Raw genomic sequence first — 18,879 nt, 5'->3', positions numbered from 1 at the left:
CAGGTTCAAGCGATTCTCCTGCCTCAGCCTCCCAAGTAGCTGGGATTACAGGCGCCCGCCACCATGCCCGGCTAATTTTTTGTACTTTTAGTAGAGATAGGGTTTCACTATGTTGGCCAGGCTAGTCTTGAGCTCCTGACCTCGTGATCCACCTGCATCTGCCTCCCAAAGTACTGGGATTACAGGCATGAGCTACCACACCCTTCCTTATTTATGTTTTTTTAAACAGGCTTTTAATCTTGTTGCCTAGGCTGGATTTGCCTAGGTGCAGTGGCATGATTTTGGCTCACTGCAACCTCTGCCTCCTGGGTTCAAGTGATTCTCCTGCCTCAGCCTCCCAGGTAGCTGGGATTACAGGTGCTCGCCATCACGCTCGGCTAATTTTTGTATTTTTAATAGGGATGGGGTTTCACCATGTCGGCCAGGCTGGTCTTGAACTCCTACCTCAGGTGATCCACCTGCCTCTGCCTCCCAAAGTGCTGGGATTACAGGTGTGAGCCACTGTGCCCGGCCTATATATACTTACTTAATGTAGGCACTTCCTATTGTTTTTAGAGGCTCAATCTGTTTTCAGAAGGGTTTTTAGTCATCGTAGGTATTTGTGATATCATATTTATATCTTCTCCCAAAGATATAAAACAAACAGAAAAGACAAACAGAAATAGCTGAGAGGCCGTGAGAGAAGTCTTACATTTATGAAAACTTTTAAAAGAAGTATGAGAAAGGAAACAATGTAGGAAGTCTATTTTGACTTTTTAAGCCAAATTTCTCAAAATACCATTCTCTTTAAAAGTATGATGAGCAAACCTGACTGTGTCAAGTAGTACTTCGAGTAAACCTGTGAAAACAGGCTTTAGGAGTGTGCAACACCTTATTGTGCAAGGACTTCAACATTGAGAACATTGAAAATATTTGGGAAGTTTTGCTAATTTGTTGCCAATAGAAGCAGCATGTTCTCAAGTGACCATTAGTTAATGAGGTGATGCTAGGTACCATACAAACGAGGTGAACCAACATGGGCTCTGTTTCTGTCCAGTTAGTTATTACTTTTTAATGCAAAATATTTATTTATTTATTTATTTATTTATTTATTTTTTGAGACAGAGTCTCGTTCTGTCACCAGACTGGAGTGCAGTGGCACAATCTTGGCTCACTGCAACCTCTGCCTCCTGGGTTCAAGCGATTCCCCTGCCTTAGCCTCCCGAGTAGCTGGGACTGCAGTCACACACCACCATGCCTGGCTAATTTTTTTCTATTTCATTAGAAACAGAGTTTCTCCATGTTGGCCAGGATGGTCTCGATCGGCTGACCTCATGATCTGCCTGCCTTGGCCTCCTAAAATGCTGAGATTACAGGCATGAGCCACTGCGCCTGGCCAATGAAATGTACTTATAAGAACAAATGGTGAGGAAATATCTAGAGTAGGTGATCACAAAGTCATTTTGGGACTGTGTATTCTAGATTTCAGGATACTAATATTTTCTTAACCTGTCAAAGCCTGTTTGAAGTTGTGATGCCTGAACTATGATAATCTAAATAAAAAATTTGGTTACACAATATTTAAAATATGCATAAAATTGGCTGGGCATGGTGGCTCATGCCTGTAATCCCAGCACTTTGGGACGCCAAGGTGGGAGGATCACTTGAGGCCAGGAGTTTGAGAACAGCCTGGCCAACATGGTGAAACCCTGTCTCTACCAAAACTACAAAAATTAGCCTGGTGTGGTGGCACGTATATGTAATCTCAGCTACTTGGGAGGCTGGGGCATGAGGATTGCTTGAACCTGGGAGGCAGAGATTGCAGTGAACCAACCTTATGCTGCTGCACTCCAGCCTGGGCCACAGAGTGAGACTTGGTCTCAGAAAAAAAAAAGCATAGAACTATGGAAATGAGTATAAGATTTCATTGTATACAAAATTTAATAAATGTTTTGCAAAATTTGCTCTCTTTATTATTATTATTATTATTATTATTATTTTGAGACAGAGTCTTGCTCTGTCACTCAGACTGGAGTGCAGTGGCATGATCTCGGCTCACTGCAACCTCTGCCACCCAGGTTCAAGCGATTCTTCTGCCTCAGCCTCTCAAGTAGCTGGGACTACAGGCACACACCACCATGCCTGGCTAATTTTTGTATTTTTAGTAGAGTCGGAGTTTCACCATATTGGCCAGGCTGGTCTTGAACTCCTGACCTCATGATCCACTTGCCTCTGCCTCCCAAAGTCCTGGGATTACAGGCATGAGCCACCACGCCTGGCCTATATTATTAAGAAAGAAATAAAACATTATAGGCTGGCTGTGGTGGCTCATGCCTGTAGTCCCAGCACTTTGGGAGGCTAAGACGCGCAGATCACTTGAGGTCAGAAGTTCAAGACCAGTGTGGCCAACATGGTAATACCCCGCCTCAATACAGAAATTATCCAGGTGTGATGGCAGGTACCTGTAATCTCAGTTACTTGGCAGGCTGAGGCAGGGGGATCACATGAACTCGGGAGTTGGAGGTTGCAGTGAGCTGAGGTTGTACCACTGTACTCCAGCCAGGGCAACAGAGTGAGACTCTGTCTAAAAATAAAATAAAACAAAAGTATGGAAATGAATATAAGATTTTTTTTGTACACAAGATTGAGTGTTTTGTGATATGTGCTCTATGTATTATTAATAAAGAAATAAAATATATAGGTGGTCAGAAGCTCCATCTTCCTGGCTACCCCCATTTCCCCCCATCCTTTTCCTGAGTTTGATGTGTTTCTTTCCATGCATCTTGGCATACTTTTACTGTATGTACACATATGTGTAACAGCGTTTCTTAATGCTTCATAGATTTTAATATTTATGTAAGTATAAATAACGTTGAGAAAAAAGCTGTTTGCTGAAAGAATTCTTCGTACATTCTGACAGCTAAGCATTTGCTGGTTTTATGCATTATAAATTTCATTTTCAAGCCTGTGTCTTGTCTACTGTCTTTTTTTATGGTAGCTATGTACATATAATTTAAAGTTGGGTAAAGTTAAATTGATTATTCTTTATGGTTATCATTTTGCATCTTGTTTAATAAATCCCCTGCCTTCAGATGAATGAAATGGCCCCCTATATTTTCCACTTGAAGTTTTAAAGTTTTTTTGTTGGTTTGTTTGTTATTTACATTTTTTAAATTATACTTTAAGTTCTGGGTTACATGTGCAGAACGTGCAGTTTTGTTACATAGGTACACACATGCCCTGGTGGTTTGCTGTACCCATCCACCCATCACCTACATTAGGTATTTCTCCTAATGCTCTCCCTCCCCTAGTCCCCCACCCCCTGACAGACCCTGGTGTGTGATGGTCCCCTCCCTGTGTCCATGTGTCCTCATTGTTCAACTCTCACTTATGAGTCAGAACAGGTGGTGCTTGGTTTTTGATCTTGTGATAGTTTGCTGAGAATGATGGTTTCCAGCTTCATTCATGTCCCTGCAAAGGACATGAACTCATCCTTTTTTATGGCTGCCTAGTATTCAATATGTGCCACATTTTCTTAATCCAGTGGATCATTGATGGACATTTGGGTTGGTTCCAAGTCTTTGCTATTGTGAATAGTGCCGCTGTAAAGGGTTTTAGTTTGCATTTAGCTCTTGAAGCCATCTAGATTTACTTTTGTATAGTGTGAGGTGTGAGAGACCCAAACCCTACTCTTTTTCCTGATAATAGAACCCATTTCGGTTGCCTTAGAATCAATTCTTTTCTCTCTCTTTTCCCCACTAGTAGTCCCCTTGGTCTTACAAATGTTTTGTTGTAAAACTATCTATGAATGTGGCTCTGTAATGATGAGGCTTTTTAACTTTTACTCTTGACAGAGCTGAGGAAACCTTTTTTTATCATATTCATGAATTTTGATATTTTGTTTTAAAATTAAAAATTAGATACAAATGAACGTTCATATTAGAAAAAAATGCTCACTTAGTGAAAATAATCATTGATGCAAAAATACTTATAATATTTATTTCTCCCAGTTAGAGGCTATATGTATTCATCAATTTATTCCATATTTATTGCTGCCTAGTATGTATGAATAGCTGCTCTAGGACATAAAGATCATTCAATGACAAATTGGTATGTCAATGATACTGTAATCCATATTCAACTATGATTAGTCCGAGTTTATTAGATGGCTGAAACTGTATGGCTTAACTTGATACTGTGGAGTCAGATGGTGATCAAGTAACATGAATATCTTATCAATGATCAATAAATGCAATAGAGAATGTGTACCCATGCTGCATGCCCACTCCAAGAGGACCGAGACTAGGGCAGGTGATAACTGGGTGTGGCCTTTGAGGATTTCCAGCATTTGTGACTCCAAAGTAGCCAGGAGGAGGAGGAAGACTTGGGTAGTGCAGGTAAGCTGCTTCTTGGTAGAAGCCTGGGGTTCCAAAGCAGAGATTGAATTCTAAGATGCCAGTACAGGGATGGAAGTGAGAGACAAAGCAGCCCTCCGAGGGCAAGGGCGGGAGCAAAGCGAAAGGATCCGAGGTGGTTGCTCAAGTGCCTGGTGCTGCTTTTGCTTGGCCTTAGGTGTTTCTTGTGAGGCTTGGGGGGACCAGCCTGCCCTGAAGTCCTGAGGTCTCAGTGGATGGTGGTCGTGCGCTTTATTCCCTTGCCTCACTGCGTTTTGTTTTGTCAGACTTGAGAGCTGCCTACACTAAATTCATAATCTGGTAGAAAAGCTGTTGGTAAAGCTTTCAACACACTGCCTTTAAAAAGGAGACACTTGACAATTTCCTTTTGCCTCATTTTCTTTTAGGTTTTGTGAATGATTCTGTGACTAAGTCTATTGTGGCTTTGCGCTTAACTCTGGTGGTGAAGGTCAGCACCTGCGTGCCGGGGGAGAGCCACGCAAATGACTTGGAATGTTCAGGAAAAGGAAAATGCACCACGAAGCCGTCAGAGGTAAGGGGATGCCTGGCAGCATGCAAATACACATATTTACCTGAATAAATACATAAGTATGTATGTGTTCTTACCCCTTTCATCCTTGCTCGCTCACCCTATCTATCTATCTGTCTGTCTATCTATCTATCTATCTATCTATCTATCTATCTATCTATCTATCTATCTCAAGCCAAGTTGATATATACATTCCTTTTTTTTTTGGTTTTCAGATGGGGTCTTGCTCTGTTGCCCAGGCTGGAGTGCAGTGGTGTGATCTTGGCTTACTGCAACCTCTGGCTCCTGGGTTCAAGCGATTCTCCTGTCTCAGCCTCCTGAGTAGCTGGGACCACAGGCACGCACCACCATGCCCTGCTAATTTTTGTATTTTTAGTAGAGACAGGGTTTCGCCATGTTGGCCTGGCTGGTCTGGAACTCCTGGCCTCAAGCCATCCCCCGGCCTTGGCCTCCCACAGTGCTGGGATTACAGGCATGAGCCGCTGTGCCCAGTCCAATAGATAAAATTTAGCCATTACAAGATTCTGTCTGTTTTTCTAATTCCTTGTTGCCTCCTTTCAACCCAATTAAATCCCTTGCTCATAAACTTAAGGGAGTAGTTTTAAAACTGAAATGGTGGTTGGACATAGGACATGAGTATTTAGAGACTTCAGGACTGAAGATTTCAGTTTGGGACTCAACTGAATGTGAATGGAATTAAAATCACTGGGATGGGGAAAGTGCACTGTGTACATTAGCAAGAGTGGAAAGGAAGAAAACAAGCGCATGTGCTAAAGAATCCCCCCAAATGTACGGCTTCAATTATACGCCAGTATGCAACATATAGATATTGAAATCTCCATGTGATTTTCAAAGTTAATTGTAATAAATTTGTGTAGTGATAGATCCTCTTGCTTTGGTATAAAGTAGAGATTTTGTGAGAAGTAGCAGTCATTATATCCAGTAGTACAATCAAGAGAAATGGAAGAAAGAAAAGATAAACACAGTCATTCACTTACCTGTTTGGGGGACTGTTGCGTGCCAATGTGGTAATTTCCTCCTTAGGCTTTGCTTTTCCCTGGCTATGATAATAGAGTTACAGACGTCAGAGGAAAGTAAGAGAAGAAACTGAGAAGAGGCATGGACGAGATGACTCATTACCTTTGCTCTTTGAGGAGCTGGCATCAGAAACACTATGGGAACCCTGAGCCCTGTTCCGCTTTTTCTTCAGCAGATGTGGCCAGGGCATGGGGCAAGGCCCAAGTACAGCTTCTTCCTCTGCCTCCTGTTTTCTGTTTCCAGGCAGCAGTTTGGGAGTCAGAAGAACAAAGGACCATAGCAGTCATTGAGGTCAATCTTCATCGGTATAGAACTCCTTTAAAACATACTTTTTTTTTTTTTTTGAGACAGAGTCTTGCTGTGATACCCAGGCTGGAGTGCAATGGCGCGATCTTGGCTCACTGCAACCTCACCTTCTGGGTTTAAGTGATTCTCCTACCTCAGCCTCCCAAGTAGCTGGGATTACAGGCATGTGCCACTATGTCCAGCTAATTTTTATATTTTTAGCAGAGACAAGGTTTCACCATGTTGGCCAGGCTGGTCTCAAACTCCTGACCTCAAGTGATCTGCATGCCTCAGCCTCCCAAAGTGCTGGGTTCACAGGCGTGAGCCACTGCACCTGGCCTAGAGCTTCCTTAAAATATTTTGCAGGTGGACTCCAGGGTCCACCTGAAGATCTCTAACAAGGAAGACTTCATACCTTACAGGGGGGCCTATTCCAGTAGGGGACGTCTATTCCCCTCGCAACTCACTACATCCATCTCCAGCACCTTTTCTTTATTTTCCTCTCTAGTTATACACGTATTTCTGTTGGAGTTAATGTTCAATGGCAGTGGATTCCCAAACCCCAAAAGAGCATGGTTTGTTTGAGATTTTGAGGGTAGCACAGGTAGGTTTTCTTTGGTGATGCCTTCTTGTGGGAATGTCAGCACATTGGGTACTAGTGGACTTTGACAAGTGAGAGGAGGGGGACTGACAGAAAGAATATTGGCAGAAGCTTTCAAGTACTGTTCTTGTCATCTTGGAAAACCTGCGACTTTCCTGTTAGCTGTAATATTGCAGCTACTTCAATATAGCATTTTCTGGCCAGGTGCAGTGGCTCACGCCTGTAATCTCAGCACTTTGGGAGGCTGAAGCTGGTGGATGACCTGAGGTCAGTAGTTTGAGACCAGCCTGGCCAACATGGTGAAACCCTGTCTCTACTAAAAATACAAAAATTAGCCGGGCGTGGTGGTGGGTGCCTGTAATCCCAGCTACTCAGGAGGTGGCAGGAGAATTGCTTGAACCCAGAAGGCAGAGGTTGCAGTGAGCCAAGATTGTGCCATTGCACTCCAGCCTGGGCAACAAGAGCTGAACTCTGAATCAAAATAAATAAATAAATAAATAAATAAAATATATAAATATATTTAATAAAAATAAAATAAATAACAGATATATAGCATTTTCCTGTAGGATATTCCTTGGAGGAGGCAGAATGTGGTCAGGAACCCAAAAGCGTAGTGAAAGTGATCATTTCTTCTAAATCTTTGAAGAACACAAATGGAAACCAAAGCCCAGACTCTCCCTGCTTGTGGGAGTGAGGCCACTAGAGTGAGGCCAGGAGGTGCAGAGCCAGGAGGCTCCTTCCAGGAGGCCAAGCCCATCATTTACATCCCATGGCCTCCTCTCTCTGCCAGTTTGGACCAGTCTGCTCTTCTTCCTGAAGAGAAACCTCATGTATCAACATACTTTATGGGAAAAAAATGTGAAAGACACTCAGTATTCTTCTATGACAGTCATGGCTAGGGAGGGGTAAAATAACTGGAGAAAATAAGAGGAGGCCAAGGAGAACATATTTGATAGGGAGGTGCCAGAAGAGAGGAAGGGTGAGAGACTGAGAAAAGCCACTGGCCGGGGGTGGAGGAGGGGCAGGCTTTCCTGCCTTCTTGGTGGGCCTGCAGGGAGGAGGAGGAGACACACAGATCTTCCCCCAGGCCTTCTCACGCTTCCCAGTGAATAATTTTGAGGTCTGATTAGCTCTGAAAAAGTTAATATTGGCACAAGAGAAGTGTCCTGTAAGAGGACCCAGAATTTTTGATTGATAAAGTGGTGAGGTTCATTGTGAACTTTCTTTTATTACGGGTGGCTCTTCTGGAGAAACGTTTATTCTGTAAGGCGGTCGTCATGTTATTTTAATGTATGTGTGTTGTGGGCTTCTCTGCAGGCAAGCTCTAGTAGGAGGCTCTGCCTGGAAGCTTCAAATGGACTCATTGAAAAGGCAATAGAGGTAGGTGTGTAGCACCTGGCGGGTAACTTGGCCAGCCTTGTCAAATGTGAAAAAAAGTGACTCAAACATTGTGGTGAAGAATCCAAATTAGTTTTAGCAGATCCTTTCAGAGGCAGCGTATCTCCATTAGTGGGTAGCAACTTCTTTGAAGAGCTTCCACTGCCTTTGGGCTAACACCTCCTCCTTCCGTATTGCCTCCCGGCTCCACCTCAGCTGTTTCTGGCAGAGCCTCTGCTGTCATTGATTCTGTATTGCCCTTCAGTGAATTTAAGGAAACTGTGGCAATAATCTTATCTGAGCCATTATTATTACCCCTCAGTGACTCTAAGCAAATGATTAGGTTGGAGTGATCATGTCCATTTCATTCTAAGACGCACCACCTTGAGGCACACTGTTAAGTTGGAGAGAAATGTCTGGGGGGGACTTGAACTCCCTAAGGCAGGAACAGAGGGAATGGAAAATCTGTTTGTTTTTTTTTTTTTGGTGCCTACTTGGGTTCCTGTGACTTTTTGTGATTGTTGCAATGGCTGTTTCCATGTCTTAGAAGTAGCTTGCTAGCAATAAAAGACTGTTGTTATCACGTTTTTTTTTTCTTTTTACTGTTTCCTAAAATTAGAAGTTATATAGTCCAACCTTCCACCCAATGTAAGAATCCACTCCATAGCACAAAACAAATAGAACTGTATTTTGTGATTTAATTTTATCGTTTCTAATCATTTTTATGTCTTTTTATTAGATCATCCATCAAAATAAAAGCAATTCTGTTATTTCCACCCCGCTTTCATTTGGTAATGGAACTCATTTCTTTTCTGTCAGAGGCACTTGGGCGAAGGCGTATTTCACAATTCCGAGCTGATGGGTGGTTTGTGATAAAGCTCAAGCTTGCTGTTCTTGATATTGCAGTATTTGGGGAAGGTCTTTATAAATGTTTACTTCAACACTGCAAGGAGCTCTCTGTTGTTGAACACTCCTTTCCTGTTACCAAGGGTTGATTCTGATCTTTCCTTCTCCTTAAAAAGAACTTTAGATCTCTCTTTGAACGTGGTCACCAAGGTTGTTAGGCTACCAGCGGCTGCCTATTGGTGATTGACTGCTTAATTATCTTACAGGTGAGTGTCAGGGTGTCAGCATGGGGCTCTTGGTTGGTTTAGGCCTTAATTCTTCTTTAGATCCAAATTAGATTCCATGGACTAAGTCTCTCTAGGTCAAGAAATTTGTATTTGGAGGAACAGGAACATTGGATGGAGATTATATGTATATAATTATATATATAATCTATATTATATAATTAATATATAATATATAAATTATATAATCACATATATATATGTGTGATTTGTTTTAAGGAACTGGCTCATGCAATTGTGGGGTCTTGGCAAGTGCAAAATCTAATGGGGGAGGCCTATAGACTGGAGACTCAGGAAAGAGTTGCAGTTTGAGTCCAAAGACTGTCTGCATGCAGAATCCCATCTTGTGTAGCGGAGGTCAGCCTTTTGTTCTCTTTGGGTCTTTAACTGATTGGATGAGGCCACGCACATTATGAAGGGCAATCTACTTTTCTTAGCCCATTTATGCTGGAGGATACAATTTTTTAAATTTTTGTATAAGTGAATAATTAGACTTTGGCAATGACCTTGAGCAGTAGGATATAAATAACTCCCACATGCTTAGCATTCCAATAATGGAACACTAGGTATATTAAACTGTACTGATTTCATCCAAAACACCTTCACAGAAACATCCAGAATGATGTTTGACCAAATATCTGGGTACCGTGGGACAGCCAAGTTGATACATAAAATTAACCACCAGATACTCTCTCTTCTTTTAATTCCCTATTGACCCCTTTCTACCCAGTTGAATCCCTTCCCCCCAAAGTTAAGTTTGCCCCTGGCGAAAAGTCATATTCCAGGTCCTTTGCTGAGCTGTGGATGCCTTTTGTTGGGCAGCAGGGTGATTCTGATGCCAGAGCAGATTGTGGACAACAGTTCTGAAAACAGAGGCCTCAGAAAAATGCTTCTCATCTGTCCCTTCCTACTGACTCCTTAAAGGACATGCATAACATCTTTTCATCCAAGGATTATGTTGTTAATGATTTCAAGTCCACATGGAGTTAATAATAAAGATAAATGCTAGATAGTGATATAATGGTTTAATAATGATCCCACAGTTTTCCTGTTGGTTGGCTCTGGCCTATGTTCATAGGTAAATGGGAGGAGGACTCCACTCTGAGAAGGCTCCCTAGAAACCTCACTATCTCTTGCCTTAGGAATCCACCATCCTTAATCTACTAGGATCGCATACCAGAGCTGACCACTGAGACTTTGTTTTTTTTTTTTTTTTGAGACGGAGTCTCGCTCTGTCGCCCAGGCTGGAGTGCAGTGGCTGGATCTCAGCTCACTGCAAGCTCCGCCTCCCGGGTTTCCGCCATTCTCCTGCCTCAGCCTCCCGAGTAGCTGGGACTACAGGCGCCCGCCACTTCGCCCGGCTAGTTTTTTTTTTGTATTTTTTAGTAGAGACGGGGTTTCACCGTGTTAGCCAGGATGGTCTCGAACTCCTGACCTCGTGATCCACCCGTCTCGGCCTCCCAAAGTGCTGGGATTACAGGCTTGAGCCACTGCGCCCGGCCCACTGAGACTTTGTTTTGAGAGAGAATTGAGCTGGCATCATGCTCCAGTCTTCTAGAGCCCAGGGGTGGGTCTGTCTCTGAGAGAAGCTCTTCCATTTCTGGCCCCTGATGAGTCCTGACTTCTGTGACATCTCCTCCTACCTTTGGAATTTGAAGTCTCAAGCTCTGGGAAGTCCTACTCTTCTTACCTACAACTGAGTTCTTTCAGTTGGGTTTGGTTTATTGGAAATGATCAATGACCTGAACCAGTTACTTTGTCCATTGCTTGATAATACCTGCTGTCCTTGTTCTATAGCCCATGTGGCTAAGATGGGAGACACTGTCCTTTCAGGTCCGTGTCTGCCTTGTATCTGTTTTCTCCTGTTCCAAAACCGTGTGCCTCCTTTTTAGGACTCCCTGTAAATGATCGTTTCTTGGGCTTGTCTATTTCCAGACTTACTCACAGAGTGACACACATGCCATGGCTGATGTACGAGCAGCCTCTTCATTGTCTGACCCCAGCCCCTCGCACAACCCCTGCACCCCCAGTTCCACCCTCAGATCTCTGTGGTTTTGCTCATGCTGCTCCACATCTGGAGTGCTTATCTGCCTCACTGGCCCTGCTCCCTCTGAGCCTCTACCACTTACCCTTCCACCTCCCCAACTATTTTTCAGGCTCAGCTCAAAATCTTCCTGCTTCCAGAAGCTGTCCCTAATCCCCAGTGGGAAGTAGGTCCCTCCTCTGAAGTCCTGTAGAATTTTCCTTCTGTTGTGGGAACACAGGACATTTGATTTATGCTTCTATGTCTTTATATTCATTAATGTTTTGCATTCGCTTCATTGTAGGGTTATTGAACACCTGCTGTGTGTCTGGTACCCTGTAGGCTCTGGGGGATACATACTAGTCTAGCAAGACATGGCCTCTGAGAAGCAGTTACAAGGTCGCGGGGACAGGGTGCTGGATGAGTAACTCGTAGATTAGAGAGCAGTGTGTTGTGTGCTGTTGGAGAGGTTTGCAAGTACATTTCTGAGAGCCCAGAGAAACGTCTGACTCAGATGCGAGATCACGGAGAACCTCCTTTGGAATCTCAGAAGGTGAGCTCTTCCAAGTTAGTGACTGTGCCTGGTTCATTCAGTATCTGTCGTAAAAACTAGCATGGTGCTTTCCAAACAGGGGATGCTCAGGAACTGTTTATGAACTGGACGAAAATAAACAAAAGAACAGAAATAAGATATGAATCCAGTTGTCTGAGTTTTGAGTTAGATACGTGCTTTGAGTTCGATACTTGCTAAGTATAGGAGCATGAAAAGTAAATGGTGAATTTAGTTTTACAAAATAGTGAGAAAATATTCTCTGATCTAAGGCCGTCTTACAGATTGTGTGACCCAGAAAGTTGTAGTAACCCCTTGGGAACATTTTAAGCAGCATTGCCAGTTCTTCCCTATCATTTCAAAAAGAAGTAGGTCAGGAGAATTTGAACCCATAGATCTTTGATGCTATCCTCTGTTGGTATGAAAGCATCAGTGAACTCCCCTTCAGGTTCGGAAGTGGGAATGTACAGAAGTGCAAGAGAAGATGTCATCTTCACTCACCCATCACTTCCCTGAGAGCTCATTCCTCCACATCATTAGTGCGACACAAAAGTCCTCATGAGACCTTGAAAGGCACCATGACCTGGTCGGGTTATAAGAAAGGAACAGGATGGGAGAGGAGCCGAGGGAGCCCACAAAGAATCAAAGGAAAGACCTTCCCTGCATCCTTTTCAGCACCAAAACTGCAGCTTGCAAGGAGGACATCAGAACATACAGTTACTTTGTAATAGTTCTGTTCAGTGTGTGGTGGGCTTAGGTGCCCAGAGTTCTGCCAGCACTCTGGAGGAATTTCTCCTTTCACTAGGGAAGGAAACAGTGAGAGGGGGTGCAGAGTGGGATAGTGAATGGGAAATACTTGATAAACCAGTGGCAAGTGTTGTTACAGATAAAAGAGGCTAATTTATTATAAGAAATTATTTTTCTTGGGCCGGGCACGGTGGCTCACGCCTGTGATCCCAGCACTTTTGGAGGCCGAGGGGGAGAATCACCTGAGATGGGAAGTTCAAGACCAGCCTGACTAGCATGGAGAAACCCCATCTCTACTAAAAATACAAAATTACCACCAAAAATGATACATATGTGACATAATGCATATGTTAGTCTGATTTATTCATTCCACAGTATATACTTAAAATTTATTCTTAGCAATTTTCAAGTATACAGCATCATTAACTACAGTCACCATGTTGTACAATAAATCTCTTGAACTTAAAAAAAATACAAAATTAGCCGGGCATGGTGACGCATGCCTGTAATCCCAGCTACTCAGGAGGCTGAGGCAGGAGAGTCGTTTGAACCCAGGAGGCGGAGGTTGTGGTGAGATGAGATTGCGCCATTGCACTCCAGCCTGGGCGACAAGAGAGAAACTCTGTCTCAAAAAAAAAAAAAAAAAAAAAAAAATTCTGAGATGAGGGAAACCCTTTCTTTTGACTAAATAAATAGCTTTATGACAATGTACATTAAACATTTTTGGGTCAGAGAGCAGATGCTCCAGACTTAATGCTAATGTGAAGATGTCTGATATACGTTTATTTGCTAACAGCAGGGTGATTTCTTCCACAGATTTTACTTGCAGAAACTGCTTTGTGGACCTCTGAGAGAGAAAGTGCTTTCATGAGTAATAAAAGTACAATAATAATTATCAGAAATACATTAACCATAGAGATCATAAGAGTAAGTGCAGCCCAGCTGTTGCTTTTTTTAATGGGTAAAGAATAAGCCTGTCTAGAATTTCATTGACTTGTGTTTGAATTATAATTCTTGGTACTAATGTAATTAAAAAGCCATTGCTGCATTTTATGTTACAGAACAGAAGGATGATTGTATCGTCGCCTGCACAGAAAACGCAATAACATATTTGAATCATTTATTATACATTAAAAAAATAATTCTAAAATTACCTCCCAAAGGATAGACATCTTATCATGTTTCTATTTCAGGAGGTCGAAATATATGTCCCATGCGGACAGTTATAGAGGCATTGGGGAATGGTGGTGGTGTGCTAAATATATTAGGGCGAGGATTTTATCATTGGTGACATTTTCAGGGTCAGAGAATTTAGAGTAGAAGGGGATTTTAGAGGTCTCTCCACCTATTTTATCTTAAACACCAGGAAATCAAGGTCTAAGAGATATTTAAGTCAATTATCCAAGGCCCAAGAGCTAATTTTTAGTAAAGGCAGAGCAAGAATGAAGGGAGATTTCTGGGCTTTTCTCTGGGGTTCCTCCTGCTGAGCAACACTGCCTCTAATGCTCTCCACCCCCAGCAGTGTCCTCTAGGAGGACATTCAGGATTATAGCAGCCTTTGTAGCCCATTCAGTGTCCTTATGCAAAGTTTTAATGTTTACTATGAGAAAAAACAGGTAGCAGGTAGAAATACATTTTTGGGTTTTTTTTTTTTTTTTTTTTTTTTTGGCAGGGTCGGGGGTTGACCTTATGGCATTTTGGTGCAGCATTCTCAAACCTTAATGTGCACGTGAATCATATGAGGATCTTGTTAAATGCAGAATGTGACCAGTGGGTCTGGGATGGCCCTGAGATGCTCTGCAAGCGATACCTACGCTGCCAGCCTGGGGACCACAGACCTTAGACCAACGCACTAAAGGCGGGGGTCTCATGACCTTTCAGAGAGACGTAGAAGATTCAGCCCCCTCTCTTCCATGATCTTATTTGGCATGTGCTGTACTGGTGCACAAAACTCCCTGAGTTTTTCTGTCTCCAGAGCAAAGTTTGAGAAAATGAGGGTACAGGTGAAATCAGTAATTTGGGGAACGTGAAAATTCCCACAGGTGTGGCCCGCAGCCTTCATACGCTGCCAGGAGCTGTCTCTGTGCGGCCCGATTTCACACTTCATTTGCTACAGATTTTAAGTCTTTACAAAGAGGAGAGATACTCATGTCATAACTGTATGGGAGACATAACTATTGTTCTTAGATTTTAATTCATAATGTTTAATATGCAGAAATAAGCCTCCGGCTAGACTTTTATGCCCAAGAGCAGAACACGATCCCTTTGGAGCTCGGTGAGTCAGCTTTCCCTGTTCTTCCTCCCCCTGGAATGCTTATGCCTTTGTCCTATTTTTCAGTTCATAAGTCAGTGTGCGTGTGAGAGCTGCTGGAAACAAATGGCTATGCCTGGGGTGGGTGCCCGTATGGGGCTGCTGCCTCATTGCCCCTCTGTAGGGACCCGAAAACCATCTGCTTGCTCCCAGAGAGGAGTCTCTTCCACTTACCACCTTGGAGGATTCATTCATTTTCATTCGGTCATGCAGTGTTTTGTGAGCATCTTTTCTCTATCAGGCACAGACTAAGCTCCAACCAAACCAGGGTGAGGACACAAATGTGTCCCTGCTGCCCTGATGTTTCATGTCAGAAAACTGGCATTGGAAGTCACTGACCTCCCCGCTTATCTGAGGCCTAAATCTCCTGTAAACCATTTCCAACCTCCTCAGTCTTCCTCAGACTCTAACTATGTATCTAGCCAATGACTATCAGGTGCAAGTTGGTACTTCTTTCAGATTTTGAGGGAAAAACTCTTTTTAGCATTTCTCCACCACGGTCTTCAGTCCTCTGCACCCACTCCAAATATGGCTTTAAATTATAAGGGGACTCATCTATTTCCCTGAAGTCTGATGAGATTAGACCTTTAGTTTGTCTCATGGTAATTGCTCCATTCCTTCTTTGAACTCATCTTACATTTTAAAAATCAGTCTGGGCCGGGCGCAGTGGCTCACACCTGTAATCCCAGCACTTTGGGAGGCTGAGGTGGGTGCATCACCTGAGGTCAGGAGTTCGAGAACAGCCTGACCAACATGGTGAAACCCCATCTCTACTAAAAATACAATTAGCTGGGTGTGGTGACGCACACCTGTAATCCCAGCTACTAGGGAGACTGAGGCAGGAGAATCGCTGGAACCTGGGAGGCGGAGTTTGCAGTGAGCCGAGATCATGCCACTGTACTCCAGCCTTGGCAACAGAGTGAGAGTGTCTCAGAAAAAAAAAAAAAAAAATCAGTCTGGCTTTACAACATCTCCTTCCAAGTTGTGGGGTGTCAGGTGGTTTCCTAGTGACCAGCTGCATGTGTCTGAGGATGCTGCTATTAGGGGATGGTATAGTAGCACTTTTTCGAACCACCAATGGACTGTGGGCATTGGCAACTAATGAGTCTTAATGGCAGGCAGGGTTGGATTTGGAAACTTTCTCCAAGATATTAGTTGAGATCTACTGGCCCTCTGGACAAACATTACCCCCCTCACTGGACTTCCATCACCCTTTTGTTTTCATAACTTGACCCGTTTTCTGCCTATTGAGTTATAGACTCGAAGATTTGTCTACTGGGTACTGTTAGTTGTTTTATTTAAAAAACTGTTTGGCTTCACCTAGCCTTGTGGTTTTTAGACATTTTGGTCTCAAGATCCCTTACATTCTTAGAAATGATTGAGGACCCCGAAGAGCTTTTGTCAATTGGGTTGTATCTATTGATATTTAATGTGTTAAATTAAAACTGAGGAATTAAAAAATATAGCCAGGCACGGTGGCTCATGCCTGTAATCTCAGCACTTTGGGAGGCCAACGCAGGCTGATCACCTGCAGTCAGGAGTTTAAGACTGGCCTAGCCAACATGGCGAAACCCCATTTCTACTAAAAATACAAAAATTAGCTGGGCGTGGTGGTGGGTGCCTATAATCCCAGCTACTTGGGAGGGTGAGTCAGGAGAATTGCTTGAACCCAGGTGACAGAAGTTGCAGTGAGTCGAGATCGTGCCAGGGCACTCCAGCCTGGGCAACAGAGCGAGACTCCGTCTCAAAAAAAAAAAAAAAAAAGAAGAATTAAAAAATATAAATTCATCTTATTAGTAAACCCAATAAACTCATCACATGTTAACATAATAATACCTTTTAAATGAATAATAATTATAGGTCTAAAACAAAACAAAATAGAAGAGTGGCATTGTTTTCATTTTTACAAATTTCTTTAATGTCTGGTTTAAAAGAAGACAGCTGGATTTTCACATTTGCTTTTGCATTCAATCTGTTGCAATATGTTGTTTTGGTTGAAGTCTAAGAAGAAAATACAACCTCAATAGATACTTAGTTGGAAATGGGATACATGTTTTAATAGCCTTTCAGATATTTGTGGATATTCTTGAAAATACTCCAAAATTTGACATGTGAAAGATTCTTAAAGGTTAATTCAATGTGGACTCTGAAGCCATATCAAACGCTTGCAGTCTGTTTCATTACAATCTATGTCTGTTTCATTACCATCTATTGGTCTGTTATGTTACAATCTATTTGTCTGTTTCATTACCATCTATTGGTCTGTTACATTACAATCTATTGGTCTGTTTCATTACAATCTATTTGTCTGTTTGGTTACAATCGATTGGTCTGCTTCGTTACAATCTATTGGCCTGTTTCGTTACAATCTATTGGTCTATTCCATTACAATCTATTGGTCTGTCTTGTGTTTTGGATCTTTTGCCCGTAAATGGGTTTGGTAACATCACACATCAGTCCTTTGGAAAGCATTGGATCACTGAGTTATACAGAGTTTCCAAATGTTGACGCATTTCATTTTACAATATCAAAAAAATCACATCTGGTCATCAGAAAAGTCTTTAAGTATTGGGAATCTGTCAAGCTAGTATAAAAGTTTTCTAAAATTCTAATTTGCTCTTGAAAGCTCAGATTTTATCTCTGACAACAAAAACTGTTGGTTATTTTCCTTGAAGTGACAGGCTCACTTTGTTCATTTGAGAGAAAATGTCTGCCAAATAGCCATGTCTGAATAACCACAGTTTGTCTTTCGGTCATTTTTTTAAGGAAAAAGGGTGTTCTATGAAAAATGGACGAGCTCAGGTCACGGCGAACGATGGCCCAAGTGTGCTTTCTTGAGGGAGCCATGGTGCCTCCCGTGTGGAGCGGGAAGGCCTGGTGCGCACATTCCATTGTCAGACAGAACGTTGGAAAGACGTGCTGTCCAGGGTTGAGAGTTCATTCATCAAATTTTAATTTTTATTGCCGCGTCAAGGACTTTCGAGGTGAAACTGACATTTTTTTCCTCTCTGCAAATGCCTAGTGATGGTGATGATCCCAGTCTACTGCTTCAAAGCCGTGGCTTTGCCTCTTACTGAGGCATCAGAAGTTTCTCTTACTATTGTTTGTACATCTTTGGTGTCCATGTCAACAGAGTGGAAAAGGCACATCATGTCTTAATATTATTATAAAATTGGTTTGACCTCATGGACCTCCTGAAAGGCTCTCAGGGACCCACTGGAGTACTGGAAATCACATTTTGAGATCCTCTGTTCTGGTTCAGGCCATGCCTCTAATCCTTTTTGTCTAGACCTGTTTTGACTTTGTTTACCTTTAACTTATTATTCTGAGCACCCTTAGTTTCGTTTTGAATAATTCAGTTTTTTCTCTCTTTGATCTTGAAAATCCACACAATAGTCTGTCCTCTGTGGTGATTCTTTGAATGGCTTCCTTGTAACAGCTCTGGGTCAATCTACTAAAAGCAGATTTGACAAACTCCCATCTTTGTCTGCTCCTTGATCCCCTCAACCCCATCTCTTCCATTTCCACCCACACCCCCACACCCAGCCCGAGATCAGCAGCTGTCTCCCTTATTATTCCAAAGGCACTTTCTCTCCCTTCCCTTCTCTGCCAGCAGCCCACATGCAGCCAGGTTAGAAGTGAACTGAACATTCCCCCAGGTCCTGTTGAAAGATAAAATGAAAGCCAGCCAATTAAAGTTATAGAGATCTTCTAAAGTGGTTAAAACCAACTTTTCTGATAAACATTGTTGAAAACTTTCTAGACAGTAAAAAGAAACAAGGAAATTGAGCAGTTGCTTTCCAGGAAATTGGTCGGCTTCCCTGGGCTTCATTTCTTGGGTTCCACCCGGGGCCTGGGACCTTCTCCTTGCAGGAAGGCCTGAGAATTTGCCCC

At 42.7% G+C, this 18,879-nt stretch overlaps 1 protein-coding gene across 1 annotated transcript in view; it reads left to right on the top strand.

Annotated features, from left to right (window-relative positions):
• The window catches only part of DNER (delta/notch-like EGF repeat containing), a 238,681-nt gene that overhangs the window by 35,539 nt on the left and 184,263 nt on the right, over window positions 1–18,879 (top strand). Inside the window, exon 3 of the mRNA XM_011951960.1 lies at window positions 4,781–4,926. Coding sequence (XP_011807350.1) covers window positions 4,781–4,926 — 146 coding nt within the window. The remainder of the gene's footprint in view (window positions 1–4,780; window positions 4,927–18,879) is intronic.

Source organism: Colobus angolensis, unplaced genomic scaffold (genome assembly GCF_000951035.1).
Source record: "Colobus angolensis palliatus isolate OR3802 unplaced genomic scaffold, Cang.pa_1.0 Scaffold33, whole genome shotgun sequence".
NCBI classification, from domain to species: domain Eukaryota; kingdom Metazoa; phylum Chordata; class Mammalia; order Primates; family Cercopithecidae; genus Colobus; species Colobus angolensis.
This window is presented reverse-complemented; position numbering and strand designations above follow the sequence as displayed.